We start from the raw sequence: 20,133 nt of genomic DNA, 5'->3' as shown, positions 1-20,133 counted from the left end.
ACCTATAAAAAACATACATCTTTATTTGTTAATGCAAAACAAATACTCCGGAGTCAGAGACAGTTTTGCCTCTCTTTTCAACTCATAGTAAGACTTGACATTTAAATATTACTCAGTGTTGGCATTATGCATCCATTTTTCACAAGTGGATAAATAATAATTTGACATGAAGAAATATTTTCATTGAGTATATTTTCTAAAAATGAAATTAACAGCTGCAGTACTTACCATCCAAACATGAAATCTTGGACTCTTTTTGCTGCAATTTTATCTTTATTGGACTGTGGATACATTCCACCAGCAATCAAAGTTATCCCTATCTGCCCCTTTTGAGATGCCTGCAAATCATCTCAATTATTAGTTATTAAATCACTTAAATAATAGGCAAAATAAACATTACCATGCTCATATATAACACACTTATATGTATCTACAAATTGAGAGCTTTATTCTTAAACTACAAACCAAAGTGGTCAAGGCGTCAGTCCATCAAACTTGGACTACCGTCTTGTCTGATTTATTTGTTTGTTTATATCTGAAAGACGTCTGATTTATTCATGCCACATATTTTAACAAAAAAATTGCTTACTTGGTATTTTGTCTTGTATCGTTTTACTGCTTCAGCATGTGACAAAAGTAAATGATAGCCAACTATATAAGGTTCAGTCGTAGAATTCCCGACGGTGCAATTGTTGTTCCTCCATTCCGAGCATCGTCCAGGTGCCAAGGTACCCAAGTCATAGCCTTGTGGAATAAAAACATTTGGCTCATTGAAAGTGATCCAATTCTTGACTCTATCGCCAAACGTTTTGAAACAAAACTCGGCGTAGTCTGCATAATCACTCCTGTTCAACAAAATATGTTTTTTTAAATTTCGATGTATATTTTTTTAATATTTATTGTAAATTGAAAATAAAATTAATAACAGCATGTTATAATCCAACAACCACTTGTGCAAATAATTCTTTATATTACCGATCTGAAGCAAATCAAAAGCCTTAATCATAGTATTAATTAACATAAGTTTAGAAGACCAACACATGTTTAATAAGGAATTAAGGAATGTTTACTTACACAATCTCATCGTTTAAAAAGCTCTCGTACTTCTTTTCAAGCGCTTGAGGAGTATCGAAGTGATGAAGTGTAACAAAAGGTTTTATACCTGATAAGGAAATATATATTAAGCCAACAAGAATAATCGCTTAATTAGTTTTGGCCCAAAAAGGAAAAGAAAAAATAAATAACTAAATAAAAATTAAGGAATGTTTCTGAATTCCATTTTTTTTTTTAAAATGAACCATTTTTAAGAACTTATATGATTATAAGGAACGTGAAATTGGGAAAAATAAGCTAAAAGGAGATCATGTAATTGATATATTAATGATCTCTATGACAAATCCTGCTTCTTTGTAATTGTAAGCCCATTGTTTAATACTATTGTTATGATATATAAAGATAAATTTTTCAGAATTTTTGGTCCAAGCATAAAGGAAATAAACTATTCTCTACACACATACACACACATATATATATATGTACAAAAAGAGAGAGGAAAACAGAGAAAGAAACCATTTGCTAGGAGCTGGTTGATGAGAGCATTGTAGAAGCCAACTCCAATCTTGTTCACTCCTCCACTTACTTTTCCATCTGACAGGCAAATAATTTAAACCAATGATGAAATCGTGAAAATTAAATACATTAAATTGACAAAAAAAAAATGGTATATATGTATATATATTATGTACAAGGGAGTCCTTATGGTTTTGTCTTAACTAAGTTGTTATCTTATAAGAATAAGCTGTGTTTTTTTTTTTTTCAATAAATATGACTATATCACTTGAGAGAGAAGGGCACTTAGAAATTTACAAAACTCAAATTCAAGTTGGCCTTACAAGGTAATACTCTGGCCCAAGAGATGGAGAACCTGAAAACATCCAGCCCCATCATCTTCATTGTTTGTATGTCTTTCTGCCACATTATTTTAGGTTTAGTCACAACAGAAAACAAAGTTAATTTTTCAAAAGAATAAATAAAAGAAGTATCAATGAAGTATGACTGAAGCATGTTGCCATATATGTATATGTACCCTGAAAAGATAATAGAAGCCATTTGCCACGGTTGCATTGCTCTGATCCTCTATCTTATCTGCAAATATTATGATATATGATCTAAATTAATATCTAACCATCGTGCACAATATTGTATAAAACTAAACATTAAGAAAGATTAAAAAGATAGAAACAGACAAGGGAAGTCGCGAATGAATGCGTCCCAGATGACTTCGCCCCTCAATTTTGGTGCACCTTCATACTGAAAAATAAGTATTACAATCACAGTGTTAGCATATATGTTAAAATTTAGAATAAATTTGAACTAGATTAGGTTTATCTGTTGAACATTTTGAGTTTAATTTGTGGTTATATTATAAGGTTATTTTTATTTTTTTTTATAGCTTCGTCTCTCTATAAATAATGTGGTGTCCGTTAATCATATAATTCATTCAAAACAATACAGGCTTCCTGTAACATGCATTAAGGTTGGAAAACAACTTACTTGATAGGCAGCTGATGACGCGCCGAAGACAAAACCTTCGGGGAAGTTGGTGCGGTTAAACTCTTGCGGGACAGCCCTATCTGCTGCCGTCACCGGCTCGGTTAAAGCCAGCAAAGCGGCAACGACAAGGAGGATGAGGAGCAGAAGGCTTTGCTTAGCCATGGCCGAATTATTGTTTCATGGGTCTCCATATTGGCCCCCCCTTTATATGGACAATGTACCAGTACCAACCTGGACGCGTAAAATCATTTGACCAGAGATAAAGAGAACCGATTAGAAGAAGCATATGTTGAGCATTTTCGAAGTTTGATAATTAGCCAATGAAGCTTTCACGTGAAAACAGTGGGAAGAATTATTTGTCATTAGAACTTGTCACCGTCTTAGCTCTAGTAGACTCCATCATTTCATCAACTCAGTTCGACTTGGCTTTTTTCTTAGTTGTGAAATTAACGTCACTCTTTAATTAATTAATTATTACCATCTTGCATGTTTTGTGAAATTTTTAATTTATATTGGATTCAATATTCAATTATATCCTATATTTATACAATAAGTAACTGATTTAACTTTTTAAAAGACTACTGTGTTGGATGATTTTTCTTTAGTTTTCAAAATATTCAGATGTAATAAGCACTCATTAAAGGTCGTACCTGAAAAGATACAAACAAATTAAAACCCACAATTAACAAAATCTTCTTTATCCAATGGCCCAAATTCATAATGAGTCATTTTGTTTGTGTCTTAGATAATTCTATTTAGTTTTATTTTATAGTTACGAATAGTAATTTTATAAATAAAATGTTCATAATGCCTTTGCATTAGTAATTCTAACAATCATAGTGATTGTTAGAATTGTTAAATGACATTTTGAACATTTCATAAGATGAACTATCATTCAAAAATATGAAATAAAACCAAATAGCATTTTCCTTGGGGTCCTTATTCATAGTCAATTGCCAGAGGACTCGATCTGAAGCTGCCGAAATTCATCAACTTGGAGTATAACTTTGTGGGTTTTGGTTTTTCTTTTTGTTATTTAGAAAACTTGTATCTTTAATTAGTTTGGTATAACCCGAGGAGCAAAGCAGTCCCTTTTTTGTAAAATTGACTATCTTGACGGTCATACTAATTATTATATTATATATTAAGAAACCCAGGTTTAAACAATGTATTATCTGTGAAGAATTTAAATCAAACCAACTTCAATGTATAACTCAACCAAAGAGAAGAAGAACAAAACAAAGAAGAAGAATAAGGAGGAAGAAGAACAAGCTACAATGAGCCACACTTTAAATTAGGGTTTAGTAATAGAACAACAGAGTATATATACAACAATAAATAAAAGAAAAAAAGACTAAACTACCCTTACGATGCGCTAACATCCCCCCCTCAAACTCACAATGCTAAAACAAGAAGCAACGAGAGTTTGTCAAGCAAGAAATGGAAATGAAGAATTGGATGAGACTTCGTAAAGAAATAAATCAGCAAGCTGCAACAATGAAAGGAAATAGTGTCATGCTGTCTCTCACAACTCTGTGTTCCATGAGCACATGAAACATATTGAGTTTGATTGTCATATTAAGAAGAATAAGGAGGAAGAAGAACAAGCAACAATGAGCCACACTCTAAATTATGGTTTAGTAATAGAACAACAAAGTATATATACAACAATAAATAAAAGAAAAAAAGACTAAACTACCCTTATGATGAGCTAACATTCCCCCTCAAACTCACAATGCTAAAACAAGAAGCAGCGAGAGTTTGTCAAGCAAGAAATGAAAATGATGAATTGGATGAGACTTCGTAAAGAAATCAGCAAGCTGCAACAATGAAGACACAAAGGGTAAAGAAATAATGTCATGCTATAGATAATGGTGAATAATATGATAATCAAACTCAATATGTTTTGTGCGCTCATGGAACACAGAGTTGTGAGAGATCTGAATAGTTCTTTTATTATCACAATACATAGGAGTTGGAGAGAAAAGATGAATACCCATATTTGCAAGTAACCAATGCAACCACACAATCTCAGTAGTAGTGGATGCCATAGCACGATACTTTACTTTAGTAAACAACGATCTATTTCTTACTTTTCCAAGAGATAAAAAGAATCACTTAAAAATATGCAGAAGCCAGTAGTGGACTTACAATCAATAGGGTTACTAGCCTAATCAACATCAAGGTATGCATGAAGCTCTAAAGAGGATGTTGAGGGGAACAAAAGACTCTAAAAGCAAGTACCACCAAGATAGTGAAAAATACGAACAATAGTTGCCCAATGAACTGTAGTAGGAGCGAAAACAAATTGCCTAACAATGTGAACAGCATAAGCAATATCTGGACGTGTAATGGTGAGATAAATAAGACATCCAACAATAGTGCAATACAAAGTGAGATCTATCAAGAGTACACCATCAGAAGGTGAATATTGAGCATTGGCCTCAAGAGGAGTGTCAGTAATTTTTGTATCAGTAAGACAAGCACGCACAATAACATTAATAGCATACTTCGACTGAGAAATAAGATAACCTCTAGGAGAAGAAACAACTTCGATCCTCAAAAAATAAGATAAAGAACCCAAATCCTTCATTTCAAAACGAGAAGTCAATTTAGATTTCAAATCAGCAATCCCGTCACTATCATCACCAGTAATAATCATGTCATTAACATATAATAGAAGTAGAATGCGACAAGCTGAAGTGCATCGAAAGAATAAGGCAGAGTCATGATGACTAGGTGTAAATCCAAGAGAGGCAACAATAGTGGAAAATCTCTCAAATCAAGCACGAGGTGCCTGTTTGAGACCATAAAGAGCTTTCTTGAGTTTGCAAACATATCCAGGATGATGAGAAACACCAGGTGGAAGAGCCATATAAATGTCTTCTAGAATATTCCCATTCAAAAATGCATTTTTAACATCTAATTGAGAGAGACTCCACTGATGAATAGATACAACTGCAATAAGTGTACGAACTGTGGTCATCTTGGCAACAAGAGCAAAGGTCTCCTCATAATCAAGACCATACTATTGAGTAAACCCCTTAACAACGAATCTAGCCTTGTAACGCTCAATCGAACCATCAGATTTAGTTTTGATCTTATAAACCCAATGAGAACCAATAGCATGTTTACCTAGAGGCAACGAAACCAAGTCCCAAGTGTTTGTCTTATGTAGAGTAGAAAGTTCATCAGTTATAACCTGTTGCCAAAGAAAATCTAGTGTAGCTTTTTTATAGGAAGAAGGTTCAGAAAGTTTGTGAATAGAAGTAAAGAAACAACAAAAGGAATCTGAATAACAAGAATAAGCAAAATCAGGTCACTAAGTGGACTTACGAATACGCTGAGGATATCAAGGAAAAGGTGGTGGAGGAGTAGTAGAAGGGGCAGAAGCAAGATCAATAGTCGCAGACGGTGCTTGAGAGGCCATAGAAGGAGTGGGAACAACATGAACATGCGTATATGTACCTGACATGCATGAAGGACCAATAGTACATGGGATATGGGAAAGAGAGCTATCAATATCACTACAAAAAAAATTGATTTTTTGTGACAGTTTTAAAAATCGCCGCAAAACATGGTGTTTTACAGTGATTTCAAAACCGTTGCAAATTGTGATTTTTGCGGCAATTTTTTAAAATTTTGCGGCGATTTCATAAAACCGCTGCAAAATTCAGTAAAACATTTAATTTTGCGGCGGTTTCCAAAAAACAGTAGCTAAATTTAAAAAACAATTAAATTCAATTCAAAAAATTAAATAATTCAAAATTAAAAATAAAATAATATTTGCTATGATTTTCAAAAACTGCCGCAAAATTTATTAAAAAATTAAATTTAACGGCGGTTTTCGAAAATCGCTGCTAAATTAAAAAAAAAGTAATTTAAAATTAAAATTAAATTAACATTTGCGGCGATTTTTGAAAATAGCCGCAAAATTCATTAAAAAATTAAATTTAGCAGCGGTCTTTGAAAAATCATCGCTAAATTCAAAAAATTAAATAATTCAAAATTAAAATTAAATTAAAATTTTCGACGATTTTTATAAATTGTCGAAAAATTCATTAGAAAATTTAAATTTTTCTTAAGAAAATAATTAAAAATTAATTAATAAAAATAAATTTAAAATTGTATTTAAATTAATAGAAAAATTCATTAACAATTTAATTTTAAAAAAATAAAAATAAATTTAACAAAATTTTAATATATAAAATTTTAATAATTTTTAAAAAATATATAAAATCTTCTTTTTTATTTTTAATCAATTAATTTATTAAGTTAACTCAATTAATTTATTTTTAATTTATTGCATTATTCTTTTAAAAAATAATCAATTAATAAATGTTTTTAATATATATTAAAAAATATAAAATATAATTTTGAAAATTAGTTGTTAGATTAATATATAATATATATATGTGCATATATGTCAAGGGGTGCTTCGCAGACAGGCGGTTCACGCGCGCGCGCATTGAGATCCTGGGTTCGAAATTTGGGGAGGGGAAGGCGTTGGGATTTAATTTCCAGTATCGCCATGTGGCGCGCAAGGGCCAAGCGAGCGTGAGGGCCGGGCCAGGCCGAGCGGCAAGGAGCGGGCAATTAAATAATTAAATTTTTAATTTTTTCAGCGGTTTTGAAATCGCTACTAAAATTAAAAACTTATTTTTTTTTATTAATTTTCACGACGGTTTTGAAACCGCCACTAAAATTAAAAATTTAATCTTTTTGAAATTTTTTGCGGTTGTTTCAAAACCACCGCCAAATATTATAGAAACCATCGCTAAATCACTTAGTTTGCGACGATTTTTTAAACTGCCGCAAAAAATATAATTAACAGTGATTATTCCAACGGTTGCTGAAAATCGCCGCTAAATGCTCCGCGACGGTTGACTTAGCGGCGATTAAAAATCGTCACTAAATGCAAAAAAAATCGTTGCTAAATGCCAATTTTTTTGTACTGTATATCATCAGAGAATGGGTTAATACGAATGAGATCAGACTTTGTCATGTCATTGTCAGAAATTGAGAAGAATGGGATATGTTCAAGAAACACAACATGACGAGAAATATATAATTTTTTATTGATGGGATCAAAACAACAAGGAATAATCAAGAGGATGTACAAACAATGTTTCAAAGGGAGACAAACCCGACGTGAGAGAAGATGGAATCTTATTAATTAAAGAAACAACAGTGAGAATTGTTTCTCCCCAAAATTCACTAGGAATGTTGGCAGACAAGAGAAAAGAACAGGCAATTTCTACAATGTGCCTATGTTTTCGTTTAGCAACATCATTTTGTTACAAGGTGTCAGTATAAGAAGTTTGGTGAATTATCCCATCAAAAGCAAGCAATGCAAAAAAATCAGTAGAAGTATACTCTCCACCCAAGTCACACTGAAAGCACTTAATTACAGAAGAATGTTGAGTTTTAGCAAATGCTCTAAATGAACGATAAATAGGAAGAAAATCACTATGACATTTGATAAGATAAACCCAATAATAACGACTATAATCATCAATAAAAGAGACATAATATCTAAACCCTCTTTTTATAGCAATTGGAGCATGTCCCCATACATCAGAATGAACAAGATCAAATGGTGCAACTGAACAAGAGACACTACAAGCAAAAGGTAAAGCAGAAAATTTAGCTAATTTGCAACCACTACAATCAGAAATGTCATGAGTTTTCAGATCTCTCAAATGACCCTTAGAAGATAAAAATTTTAAACGATTACCGGAAACATGTCCAAGATGAGAATGCCATAAATAAAAATTAGAAGAAAAGGAATTCAAATATAACAATGACAAATCAACCACTACAAGAAAAATGACTTTTAGTGGTCACTTTTAGTGACGGCCAGAAGACATTCGTCACAAATACAACTATTAATGGCAGCCAAAGAACGTTTGTCACTGAAAAGATCTATTTAGTGGCGGCTGAAAAAATTGGCCACTAAAAATCTCTTTATTTGTGACAGCCACCATTTATGGCCACTAAAGGTGGTATAATTGTGACAACCGATCATGTTGGCCACTAAAAGTGTGGGACTCGCATGCTTATTTGTGAAGGCCGACATTGGTGGCCACTAAAAGTGGGTTATTTGTGACAGCCATGATGGCCACTAAAAGTTTGAAAGGTTGTTCAGTTCGAACAAAGCATTAAAAGACGATTAGTTGTGATGGCCACTAGTGGTCGCCACTGAAAGTGCTCCAACAAAGCATTATTTGTGACAGTCGTCACTGGTGGCCACTAAAAGTAGTGGGCTCCTTATGCTTATTTGTGAGGGCCGGAGTTGGTGGCCACTAAAAGATGACTATTTGTGAAGGTCGACACTAACGCCCACTAAAAGTGGGTTATTTGTGATGGTCGGGCATGACGGCCACTAAAAGCTTGAGAGGTTGGCCGATTCAAACTAGCTTATTTGTGAGGGGCTAACATTGGGTGGCCATTAAAAGACAATTAGTTGTGACAGCCACTAGTGGGCGCCACTAAAAGTGCTCCAACAAAGCATTATTTATGACGCCCATAACTGGCGGCCACTAAAAGTAGTGGGCCCCTTATGCTTATTTGTGAGGGCCGGAATTGGCGGCCACTAAAAGATGACTATTTGTGATAGCCGCAAGTGGCGGCCACTAAAGGTGAACTATTTGTGATAGCCAATCCTGACGGCCATTAAAAGCTTGAGAAGTGGTTTTACTCCAAGCTTATCTATGAGGGTTGGTTTGGTTTGTATACTAAAAGCATATTATTTGTGACAACCAAAGCCAGCGACCACTAAAAGTATACTTATTTATGACAAGCAAACATGCCGGCCACTAAAAGCTTATATCTAACTTTAATTGTAATATATACTTATTTGTGGCGGCTAGATCTAACAATCACTAAAAGTGAATTATTAATTAAAAAAATACAACAATGTTTTAATATAAATTGTGATATAAAATATAAAATATAATTAATAATTAAAACAAAGTATGTTTTTATTTCAATATTCTTAAAAAGTATATTTTTTACTATCATAAAATTTATAAAAAGAGAAAAATAGATTTTATTACATGTTTTAATTAATTTAAATTATTTTTAGACATTTATAGTTGAGACAAGATAAAAAAAATATTTTAATACAAGTTAGTTATTATAGTTATTTGCAAGTCTAAAATCAAACAAATATAATATTAGAAGAAACTAAACTGGTTCAATTTTATGCTAATATATTGGTATAAAAATATATTTATTATTGTTATTGCCAAAATACAACAATCTATTTTATTTTTTTTTACGTGGGAGAATATAAGGTGCGTGGTTGACCACGGGAGTTTCTAGGGACTTGTGAGTCTTAAGTGTTCTGAGAGTCAAGTGTCCCGAGAGTCTTGTCGCCAAGGTGCGATGAGGGTCTTGATGATCACGTGGATCTGGATGATCACGTGGGTCTTGGTGATCACGTGGGTCTAGATGATCATGTGGGTCTTGGCGATCACGTGGGTTTGGATGATCATGTGGGTCTTGGCGATCACGTGGGTTTTGATGATCTAATGGCCTAATGATCTAGTGGCCCAAGATAACCGAGTGACCTGAGGCGACCAAGTAACCTAGCGCGAACGAGTGACCCGAGACGACCGAGTGACCTGAGGCGACCGGGTGACTAAGGCGACCAAGTGACCTGAGGCGAACGAGTGACCTGAGGCGACCGAGTGACCTGAGGCGAATGAGTGACCTGAGGTGACCTGAGGCAACCGAGTGACTTGAGGTGACCTGAGGCAACCAAGTGACCTGGCGCGAACGAGTGACCTGAGGCGACCGAGTGACCTGAGGTGACTGAGTGAGCTGGTGCGAATGAGTGACCTGAGGTGAACGAGTGACCTGAGGCGACCGGGTGACTTGAGGTGATTGAGTGGCCTACAAAACAAAAGCACCATTAGGACGCGGGTGGGGGTCCCCGCGCAAACCCTCCAATGCTTAAGTCAGATCTCGAGAGAAAATGAGAAATTGTACTTGAATAACTCAAGAGTGCGTACCTTGTGATGAAGGCATGGTCTCATATTTATAGCGGAGGAGAGAGAGAAGACGTGCAAGAATCGGGGCGAGAATCTCGCGGCCCATTTCGATGATTTTGCGGCCCATCCAAGAGGGAAAATAGGAGAGATTGGCCCAAACCCACTCGGCCATAACCGAGTGGGGGGTCACTCGTTCATGCCTTCTTTTTGGCTTTTGTCTTGGTTCAGATCCATCTTCCTTCAATACTTGACTCTGAGACTTAATAGTGCAGGTGCATCAACTTCATGCCTGATTTACACCTTGATTTATCTCGAATCTCTTAAAACTCAAAACATGAAAGTTGTAGATAATTCTCTTATATTTCCATAAGACTTTGGACTATCTCAATCGGAGCTCATATGAGAAAGTTATTCTTGAAAAATCAAAGTAGTGTCGTACCCACTCGGCATAACCGAGTAGGTCCTCCCCACTTGGTCTCAGCTTGACCTCTTGCTCCATCGACTTGTTTCCTTGATTTCCTACAACCCGTTGGGCCTTTGGACTTCATGTCCATGTCTCGCGACTCTTTTAGGTCTTGTAATTCTCCAAGTTTGCAGGGCATATCAAATTATATTTAAAATATATTGGTATAAAAAATATACTGGTATTTTTTATATTTATTTTTCTAATAAATATAAAAATATAATATTATATTTTATTAAAACAAAGTATGCTAATATATTTTATTTTTAAGTTATATTTTTATCATTAATAATAATTTTTTTCCTTTCATCTCCCTCCCTCATCTCTCTCCCGCCTCCTTAATTCATTTCCCTCCATCCCCCTCCCTCATCTCTCTTGCCCCATTGCCTCCTCTACCGTCTGACTATATTACCCTCTCATTCTCCGTCTCCGTCGCAACTTTGGCTTCGACTTTGACTCCGTCTCCTTTTCCGTCTCCGATTTTGGCTCCGTCTCCTTCTCTGGCTTCGAATCCTTCTCCTTCTCCGGCTTCGGCTTCGTTTCCTTCTCCTTCTCCGTCTTCGGCTTCGGCTCCGTCGCAGTTCCCTCAACTAACACCGTTGCGTCTCCATCTCTGTTGTAGCCTCCAACTCCAGCAGGTATCTCTCTGATTTTGTTATAGTAGAGAACATATTTTATTTTTGGTGCTTAGTTTTACTCCTCATCCATGGATTTATCTCTAATTTTATGCTTCATCGCACCAGTTCTTCATTACAAAAGGCATTTTGGATAAATCCCTTTCACTCTCCAATCAATCATCACTTGTCACCTGTTGGATTAATACTATTTTTCTGATTACATAACTTCAGTGCATTTAAAGAAATTAGAATTATTACCTTAGTTTGGCAATTTGCTTATTCCACTTCCACGAGTAAGATTTTTCATTTAAACTTTTAATTACTTTATTTGTATTCATGCGTACAATTAATACTGAAAAAGAATACATACAAAATATCTTAAATCCCACCCCTATTAATCTGAAGGAAAAATGAGATAAACCATACAAAATAGAGATAATATATATAAATCCTAAGTTTGGAAGATAATTACTCAAATATTCTATCATATTTTCACCAAGAAGAGTGATTATTACAATCACACCTTGTTGTCAACTATACTGTTATCTCCCAGGAAATCAACCATAATTATTTCAATCACATTTTCACCATTATTATTATTATTTAAAAATATCTAATTTTTAGACTAAAGTACAAAACACATGATTTCAATATGGACATAATCTTCGAACAAAAATAATAAATAGCCCTTCTTATCTACGGCCTATCCCAATCAGCTTCTAAGATCGAGGATCCTATACACAACAAGCAGTAGAAGAAAATTGATCCAAGTAACTAGAATCAAATAATTGACCAACTGAGATAAGATTCAAGGTAAGAGCTAGAACACAATAGACATCTGAAAGCGATAAATTAAGTGTGTTTACAGAACCAACTGTTGTTTTACTTTTGTATACTTAGTTTTGATGATAAAAAATAATATTTTATTTAATCCCTAAGTCATGAGTCAAGTCTACGGTTTTCAACAAAAATCAATTTCAAGTGCTTTGTTAAAATGAAAACCAAAAAGATTTATGATTTTCTATATTAGTTGGAGATTTGCAAAGTCAAGTATTTAGTCTTAAAAGAATCTCCTAAAATGATTTTCAAATTAGCTTTGAAGTCGTTGGTCAACATAGAGCTAAAATTGTTCTAAGGCAAAAGACCAACTTGAACATAAATGTGTTTGATGAAAATCCAATCTTAAGTATGAAAAATCATTTATGTTAATCTCATACTTTAGAATAAGCTTTCATATTTTGAAGCGTGCATGAAAGGTTTTTGACTTGAAACTTAAATGTATGAAAAATCCTTTAGTTCATGCATCATGTCTTGAAACTCGTTTTGATAACGTTTCAATATTTTTCTAAGTCTAGAAGACCAGCACCTTATAAGGAGACATATATGAAAATGTTTCCTTTTTAGAAAACTAACTCCCAGTAATTCAATAGCTAAGATTCATTAGTGATAAAATGATTTTTAACGAATTTTTCAAGAAATGAAAAGTGTATATCTTGGAGGTGGTAAAATCGCAAAATCCTAAATTCCTACTAAAACCCAAATTTTACTTTTTTATTCTTATAGATTTTGATTTTTTAGATATTTTTATTGAATCCAAATGGGGGGTACTTTCTTATTTACATTTATGTATTAAAGTAAATAGAAGGTAAATATGTTGTAGTGTTTTCAAGCTTCATTATGTTAAAAATCTTCCTCATTTGTCGACTGTGTGCTTCAATCTGTTGACTATGCATAAGGATAGTCGACTATACTTATTCAGTCTGTCGACTATATCTTGTATCTGTCGACTATTTTTGGATCTGTCGACTATCATGTAAGGATAGTTGACTATGGCTTTTCATCTGTCGACTATATTTGTTCATGAAATGATAGTCGACTATGTAAAAGGATCTGTTGACTATGAGAAGTTTTGGTTGAGAAATAGTCGACTATGCTTTCTTATCTGTCGACTATGCCTAGTTTTATTTGAAGAAATAGTCGACTAACCCATTTGATCTGTTGACTATGTGTTTCACAGAAACTTACAACGGCTAGTTTCTCATTCTCCAACGGCTCAATAACGGCTAGTTTTGTGCAAGACTCTTGGGATGCTTATATATACATATCAAGGAGATCAAGAGAAGGTTAATGGATGGAAAGGAAATGATTTGAGCATACATCGTATACACATTTGTGTTTATATTGTCTATGCTTTAATTTTCTCTCTTCAAGGCTTTGATCTTCACTTGTAATTATTTACTTCAAGCCTTGTATCATTTTTGAGAGACATTGTAACTAAGAGATTCATCTCTTGGATTCTCTTCAATTGTACACTTCTTGTATTTCCTAACTTGTGTAGCTAGAGGGCCTACTTGGTTTAAATAGGAGGTTGTATTTCCTAGCTTGTGTAGCTGGATGGCCTACTTGTGTAAGTAGGAGGTTTTAGTGAATTGGTTCAAAATCCTTAGTGGGAGCTAAGGTAGTGGATTAGGCTTGGTTTAAGCCGAACCACTATAAATCCTTTGTGTCATTTATTCTTCTTACTTTACATTTGTCATTTCATATGTTCTATGTTTTAAATCACTAAAACCTCAATTGGGTCAAAACGTTTTCAAGTTCTATCAAAATTTTTAAAATATCCAATTCACCCCCCCTCTTGGTGTGTGCCATATCCTTTCAGTTCTAACACCAACGTTTGCCAAGGGCAATGAGGTGCCATTGGCAATCATAACAGACAGAGATGAGTTAGAGGGACACAAGGAATCAAAAGATGTTATGTGAGGTGACGTGCTTGGAAACACCTAAGTCAAAGATCTATGGGGAAGAAATACCTGAAGGAGATTGGGATGACAAATTTGTATGAGTAAAGGCAGACATAGCATGTGGTTGTATGGCTAGGAACTTCTGAAACTGCTATACTAGATTAGTCAACAAAGGACCAAAGAGGGGCAATGCTCCAAGTACAAAAGAGTCGAAAGGTGGCACAACAGCTACTGTGTTAGCATTGGGACGATAGAATCATTGTTGTGATTGTTGTTGGCTCTGTGAATATTATTGTTTCTTCAATAATTTAGAACATTGAAACTTCCAATGTCTCTTTTGTTTGCGAAAGCTACACTCATCACTAGCAACCCGCATAGGTGATTGAGAAGGTACAACCATTCTAAGGTGCTAGATGAAGGAAGAAATATCTCTCCTGCTAGAGATTTCAAACGTGTTTCCTCAGCCACAAGTTCACTAACTATTGAATCAACTAAGGGAAGTGGGGTGTGATGCAAAATGGAACCTCTATGTCAAGGCCTGCTCCTGGATTACCCACTAGCATAGGAAGTTCGAGAGAATGTCCATTCAAAATGGATACAGATACAAATATCACTCAAAAATTTGTCAAAAATTCTTTTCATTCCCATATTTGCTCATTACCAATAGGAGCCAAAATAAATATTATATATCATTTTTTACATTATAAGCTCGGGTTTACAACCCATACATTTTAAAATATACAAGGGCACTAACTTTAGATACATCATGAAGCCCTTTACTCATACCCTCAAAACTACACCCATGGATCTTTGAGGCCGAGACATCTCTGTACACATCTATCCAAAACTCGCCCCAAATAATTATTTTTCTTTTTCCCTGGAATGACAGAAGAAGCAAGGGTGAGCCATAAGGCTCAGCAAGTATATAGCAAAAGAAAATTACAACAAGATCAATATACGAAGGTATGAACAACAAAGAGCCAAGGGAAACTCACTACCCGATCACTAAATCCAAATTGAGTTCATGCCTTTCACACTTGATAACATCATCTTCCAAGAAATTATAATTCATTACATTTCATCAACACATCCTAAAAAAAAACAATTCTTTATATTTTATCAAGACACGTTTTAATTTCCATAATGTAACCATGCCCATACATAACAAATTGGCACACAGGGCCCCTCTAACCACATGTACCACATCATGCATCCCACATATAGACACTAATTTCCTCTTTTCAAGCCATGGTCATCAATGTGCTATGCACTTATTTCACCATCATGCATATGCATCCATAATAGTGAAACCCATGTGGCTCCCAAGGCAGCCACTACCATGCATGTATGCGTATATCATGAAAGATACTCATCATTCAATTTAATTCCATGCCTTTATAGAATCGTTTCATATTCATGTCACAATTTACAAGGGGTTCAATACACATGCATCACAATAGTTCAATAAATCACTACATCCTTGCAAATACATACATATATACGCACATATATCAAAATTTCACTAGCCAATCTTGGCTTGAGCATGCCTACCGGGTTAATGGCCACCTCACCCGTGTCAGGCGCTCATAAGGTATCCCTTTTCCACACACGCAGACTTAGCTGCCCTGCCAAAATAATAATAGTGTCGCAAATTATAATATCAAGCATGCATATGAATCTTCAAGAACATGCCACATCATGAGTGAATACCATAATACATGCAAGCCCTTTACACATAGTGTATACCCATCGTTATATATATAATACATGCATGCCTAGCTTTCTTTATACTATGAGTGCCCAATGATAATTACCGTGCCATGTTTAACATATTTCATGTATGACACGACCCCACCATCATGCATCCAATTCAAAATCATAAGACATATTGTGGATAATATCCTTAGTGTTTTATGGATGTATTTCCTTCTTTGAATACTCTTTTCTATCATGAAAGATCTTTTAGGGCATTACTAGGTCACTTCATTATTTAACTCAAGCACACATGTAATCACATTATGACTTCTAAAGTCCTCTCGAATTAAATTGCATACCCAAATGGTTAAGTGGATTCAACATGGTTATGACAAGAAATTCAATCATTTAAATAAGTTCCATCTCGAAAAGCAAATGCTCATCCATTGAATAACAACTTATCTTAAGAATCATGCTTAACTTGTATTGGGAAACCCTTAACTAACTCAAATAAAACTCAAAATATATGATATTATATATCAAATCGAATCCTTCGAAGTCTAGTTTATGGCGCTTCAAACAGATCGTAATTCTGACTTCTACATCAAAAGTTATGGCCAAAATAGTGCAATATGCGCAGTGTTGTCAAAACGTAGCCGAATCAACTTGAGGGAAAACCGAGTCGACTTGATCTCCTGGACAAGTCAACTCGACTGAAAATGAGGAAAAAAAGCCAAAAGAAACCGACTTCGGCGGAGTCGACTTAACCCACAACAAGTTGACTCAACGCAACCCAAAATGCACGAAATGAGCACAAACTACCCAAAAACTCTCATTCTAGCTTTCTAACCCACAAATGTCATTCCATGAATAAAATATGGGGTAAACAAGCCCCAACGAAACTATCAACTGGACACCACAATGGCTCAAGAAGAGACCCACAACTTGAGAAAAATATGAAAAACTTAGCAACCATTGGCAAAGGTGGTTCTCACCCCCACAAGAAAAGACTAACTATGAATATATATGCATCACTTTGTAGCCGTAAAAGGTTTCTTTAGAAGAGAACAAGGAAAAAATGAAACTTGCACAATATACAAATAAAAGTACAAGGAGAACTTGCCTTGTTGAAGAACAACCAAAAGGAGAAGAAGAAGCTTGTTTGCCCCAAAATTTGAAAATCTCTCTTGAAGCTCCAAGCCAAGAAGAAGAGAAGAAAATGGAAGAAGAAGAAGAAGAAGAAGAATGAGAGCCACGAGAGAAAAACAAGAAGAAAAATGAATTAGGAGACAAGGAAAAGGCAAGGGGGATGGCTTGGCTGTCGACCCCACCTGCCCTCATCAACCATCTCACTCTTTCTCTCTTTCTTCCCATTTTACCCTCACTTACACACACACAACACAAAATATCTCATGCCAATTTAGACTTTTGGCTTTATTTCATTTTTTTTATCTCTTTTTCTATATTCACAAATTTTGCACACACAATATAATGCACATATATATTGTCAAGGCGCACTTTACTCATAACCCAAGCCAAATCAAAAGCCCAATTCATTTTAGGCCCATGGGATTTCTCTAAACCCATCACATTTATTGGGCTTAAACACTTGGCCCAAGCCCATTTTCATTTAATTTAAACACATCACAAAACATGTGGCTTAGGCCCAATCAAAATCCTTTCCATTTAATTAAAACACAACCCACTAATACATGGGCTTAGGCCTAAATGGGCAAACCAAACCATTAAATTAAACACATAATTTACTTACATAAATTTTGTCACATAAAAATATTTCTTAACATTTAATTTAATAGGACAAAATTTCCAATTCCATAATAAAATATTAATAAACTCTTAGACCCACTAATGGGTCGTTACACTCTAAGTCCCTCAAAATCACTACGAAGCAGCATAAAAAACTGAACCAATCATTGCTCTTCTCTATAAGTAATATAATCTTTACATGCTTTCAATCTTGTCAATTTTGTAAGTGCCAATTCATCCCAAATTGAAGTCATAGCATTATAAAACTCCAAGATACTCATATTCTTCTGTTGTAATGCCCGTATCATTCTCCAACTGATATCGCTAAACAAAATTAGACTTAGTGAATAACTTTTGCAAGTGATCCCAAACCTCATTTGTTGTTTCATATTTCGCCAACTATGTACCAGTGGAATGCTCAACAGAATTACAAATCCAAGTAAGGATTTTTGCATTATTGGACTCCCAAACATCTAATTCTGTCACATAATTATTGACAATACTTGTAGGTTACATAACTGTTCCATTGACATAGTCCCATAATTTTTTACCCTTAAGAAAAATTTTCATCACAGTGCTCCAATATGAAAAATTCTTCCCATTTAATTTTACACTAATTGATTGAAGTGAATCATTTATATCAGTTATCATTTTGGGGTCAATGAGAAACAACTATTGCCAACCAGAATAATCCACACAATGCACCAAATTTCAAATAATCCCAAATACTACCAATATAAAGAGTCAAATAAACAAAATCTCAAATGGGATCAAACCAAAATACTAGATCTGTTAGATGGTTGGATCTGTCAGATCTGGACCTAGATCAGATCTGTCAGATCTAGGCCTAGACCAGATCTAGGCAGTAACTTGGGGGGTTGAAGGGCTCGTTAATGGCAGACAAGGGGAGCCGTCGCTGGAAGTAAGGAAGAGGCGATTGGAAGCAGCGATAAACGATGGTAAGGCCGATTGATTGGCTGTAGACGACGTTGGGGAAGAAGAGGCAAACGACCGGCGAAGAGATGGTGGCAGGCTGCATTGGTGATGGCAATTGAACAGAGGCTGCAGCGATGAAAAAGCAATGGCAGGCGGCATTGGCGATGGCGATCGAATACAGGTGGCGATGATGGTTGGACGATGACAGCAGTGGTGATGGTCGCGTCCAACAATGGTGGCAGCGACGGTCTGATGATAATAGTAGTGGTGTCAATCATGGGGGTTGGGCAACTTGAAAATCTTAGCCAAAGTGATGAAGAACAGTTGCAGATCTAACGCTCTGATACCATGTGAAGAATCTAAACCAAACCAACTTCAATGTATAACTCAACCAAAGAGAAGAAGAACAAAACAAAGAAGAAGAATAAGGAGGAAGAAGAACAGCTACAATGAGCCACACTCTAAATTAGGGTTTAGTAATAGAATAACAGAGTATATATACAACAATAGATAAAAAAGAAAAGGATTAAACTACCTTTATGATGTGCTAACAGTATCAACTACACACAACGCGTTCAATCCCACCATGTATGTATTCTAGGGAGCGTGGCCGCAAGAGTTTAGTTAAAACTTAAATTATTATTATGTGATGGTGCCCTAGGTACTTGGAATGATCACTTTTCACTACAAGAAAAATGACATTTAGCGACGAAAAAATCCATCGCTAAAAAATTTAGCAACGGATTTAGCAACAGGCATCTTCTTATCACTAAAAGTGGCATCGCAAAATTTTTGTGATGGATTTTGTGATGGGTCAAATTAGTGACGGAATCAGCGACGAAAATTTTCGTCGCTGATTAAAAAAATAAAAATAATTTAAAAAATTAAAAATTATTTTAGCCACGGAAAGTTCCGTCGCTATTCAAAATAAAAAATTAAACATTAAAAAAATTTAAAATAAATTTGAATCAGCGATGAAAAAATTTTCATCGCTAATCAGTGACGGAAATAGTTCCGTCACTGACTTTTATTTAAAAAAAAATAATAATAATTCCACAGGCAAACACGTGTGCTCGCCTTTACACACCAAGCGACGCTCCCTTAAAGTCGTCACATGTACGCTGGAATTAAATCTCCCAGCGCAACCTCTTTTTCCCCCTCCTTGGTTTCGATCCCAGGTCCCTCGCGTGAGCATGCATGCGCGCGTGAGATCGTCCGAGCTGCAAGCCATCTCATTGTATATACTACATATATTAATTATATACTAAATTTAATTGCAGCCATTTTAATTTTATTTTAAATCTTTTAAATTAATAAATTAATACATAAAAAAATAAATATTGTAAATTTTTAAGTCAATTAAT

At 34.9% G+C, this 20,133-nt stretch overlaps 1 protein-coding gene across 1 annotated transcript in view; it reads right to left on the bottom strand.

Annotated features, from left to right (window-relative positions):
* LOC127801931 (beta-glucosidase 12-like) overlaps positions 1-2,730 on the bottom strand; it is a 67,643-nt gene extending 64,913 nt beyond the window's left edge. The window contains exon 1 of the mRNA XM_052337465.1: positions 2,554-2,730. Coding sequence (XP_052193425.1) covers positions 2,554-2,715 — 162 coding nt within the window. The 5' untranslated portion in view covers positions 2,716-2,730. The remainder of the gene's footprint in view (positions 1-2,553) is intronic.
* Positions 2,731-20,133: the final 17,403 nt, after the last annotated feature.

The sequence above is a fragment of the Diospyros lotus genome, chromosome 5 (genome assembly GCF_014633365.1).
Source record: "Diospyros lotus cultivar Yz01 chromosome 5, ASM1463336v1, whole genome shotgun sequence".
Classification (NCBI taxonomy): domain Eukaryota; kingdom Viridiplantae; phylum Streptophyta; class Magnoliopsida; order Ericales; family Ebenaceae; genus Diospyros; species Diospyros lotus.
This window is presented reverse-complemented; position numbering and strand designations above follow the sequence as displayed.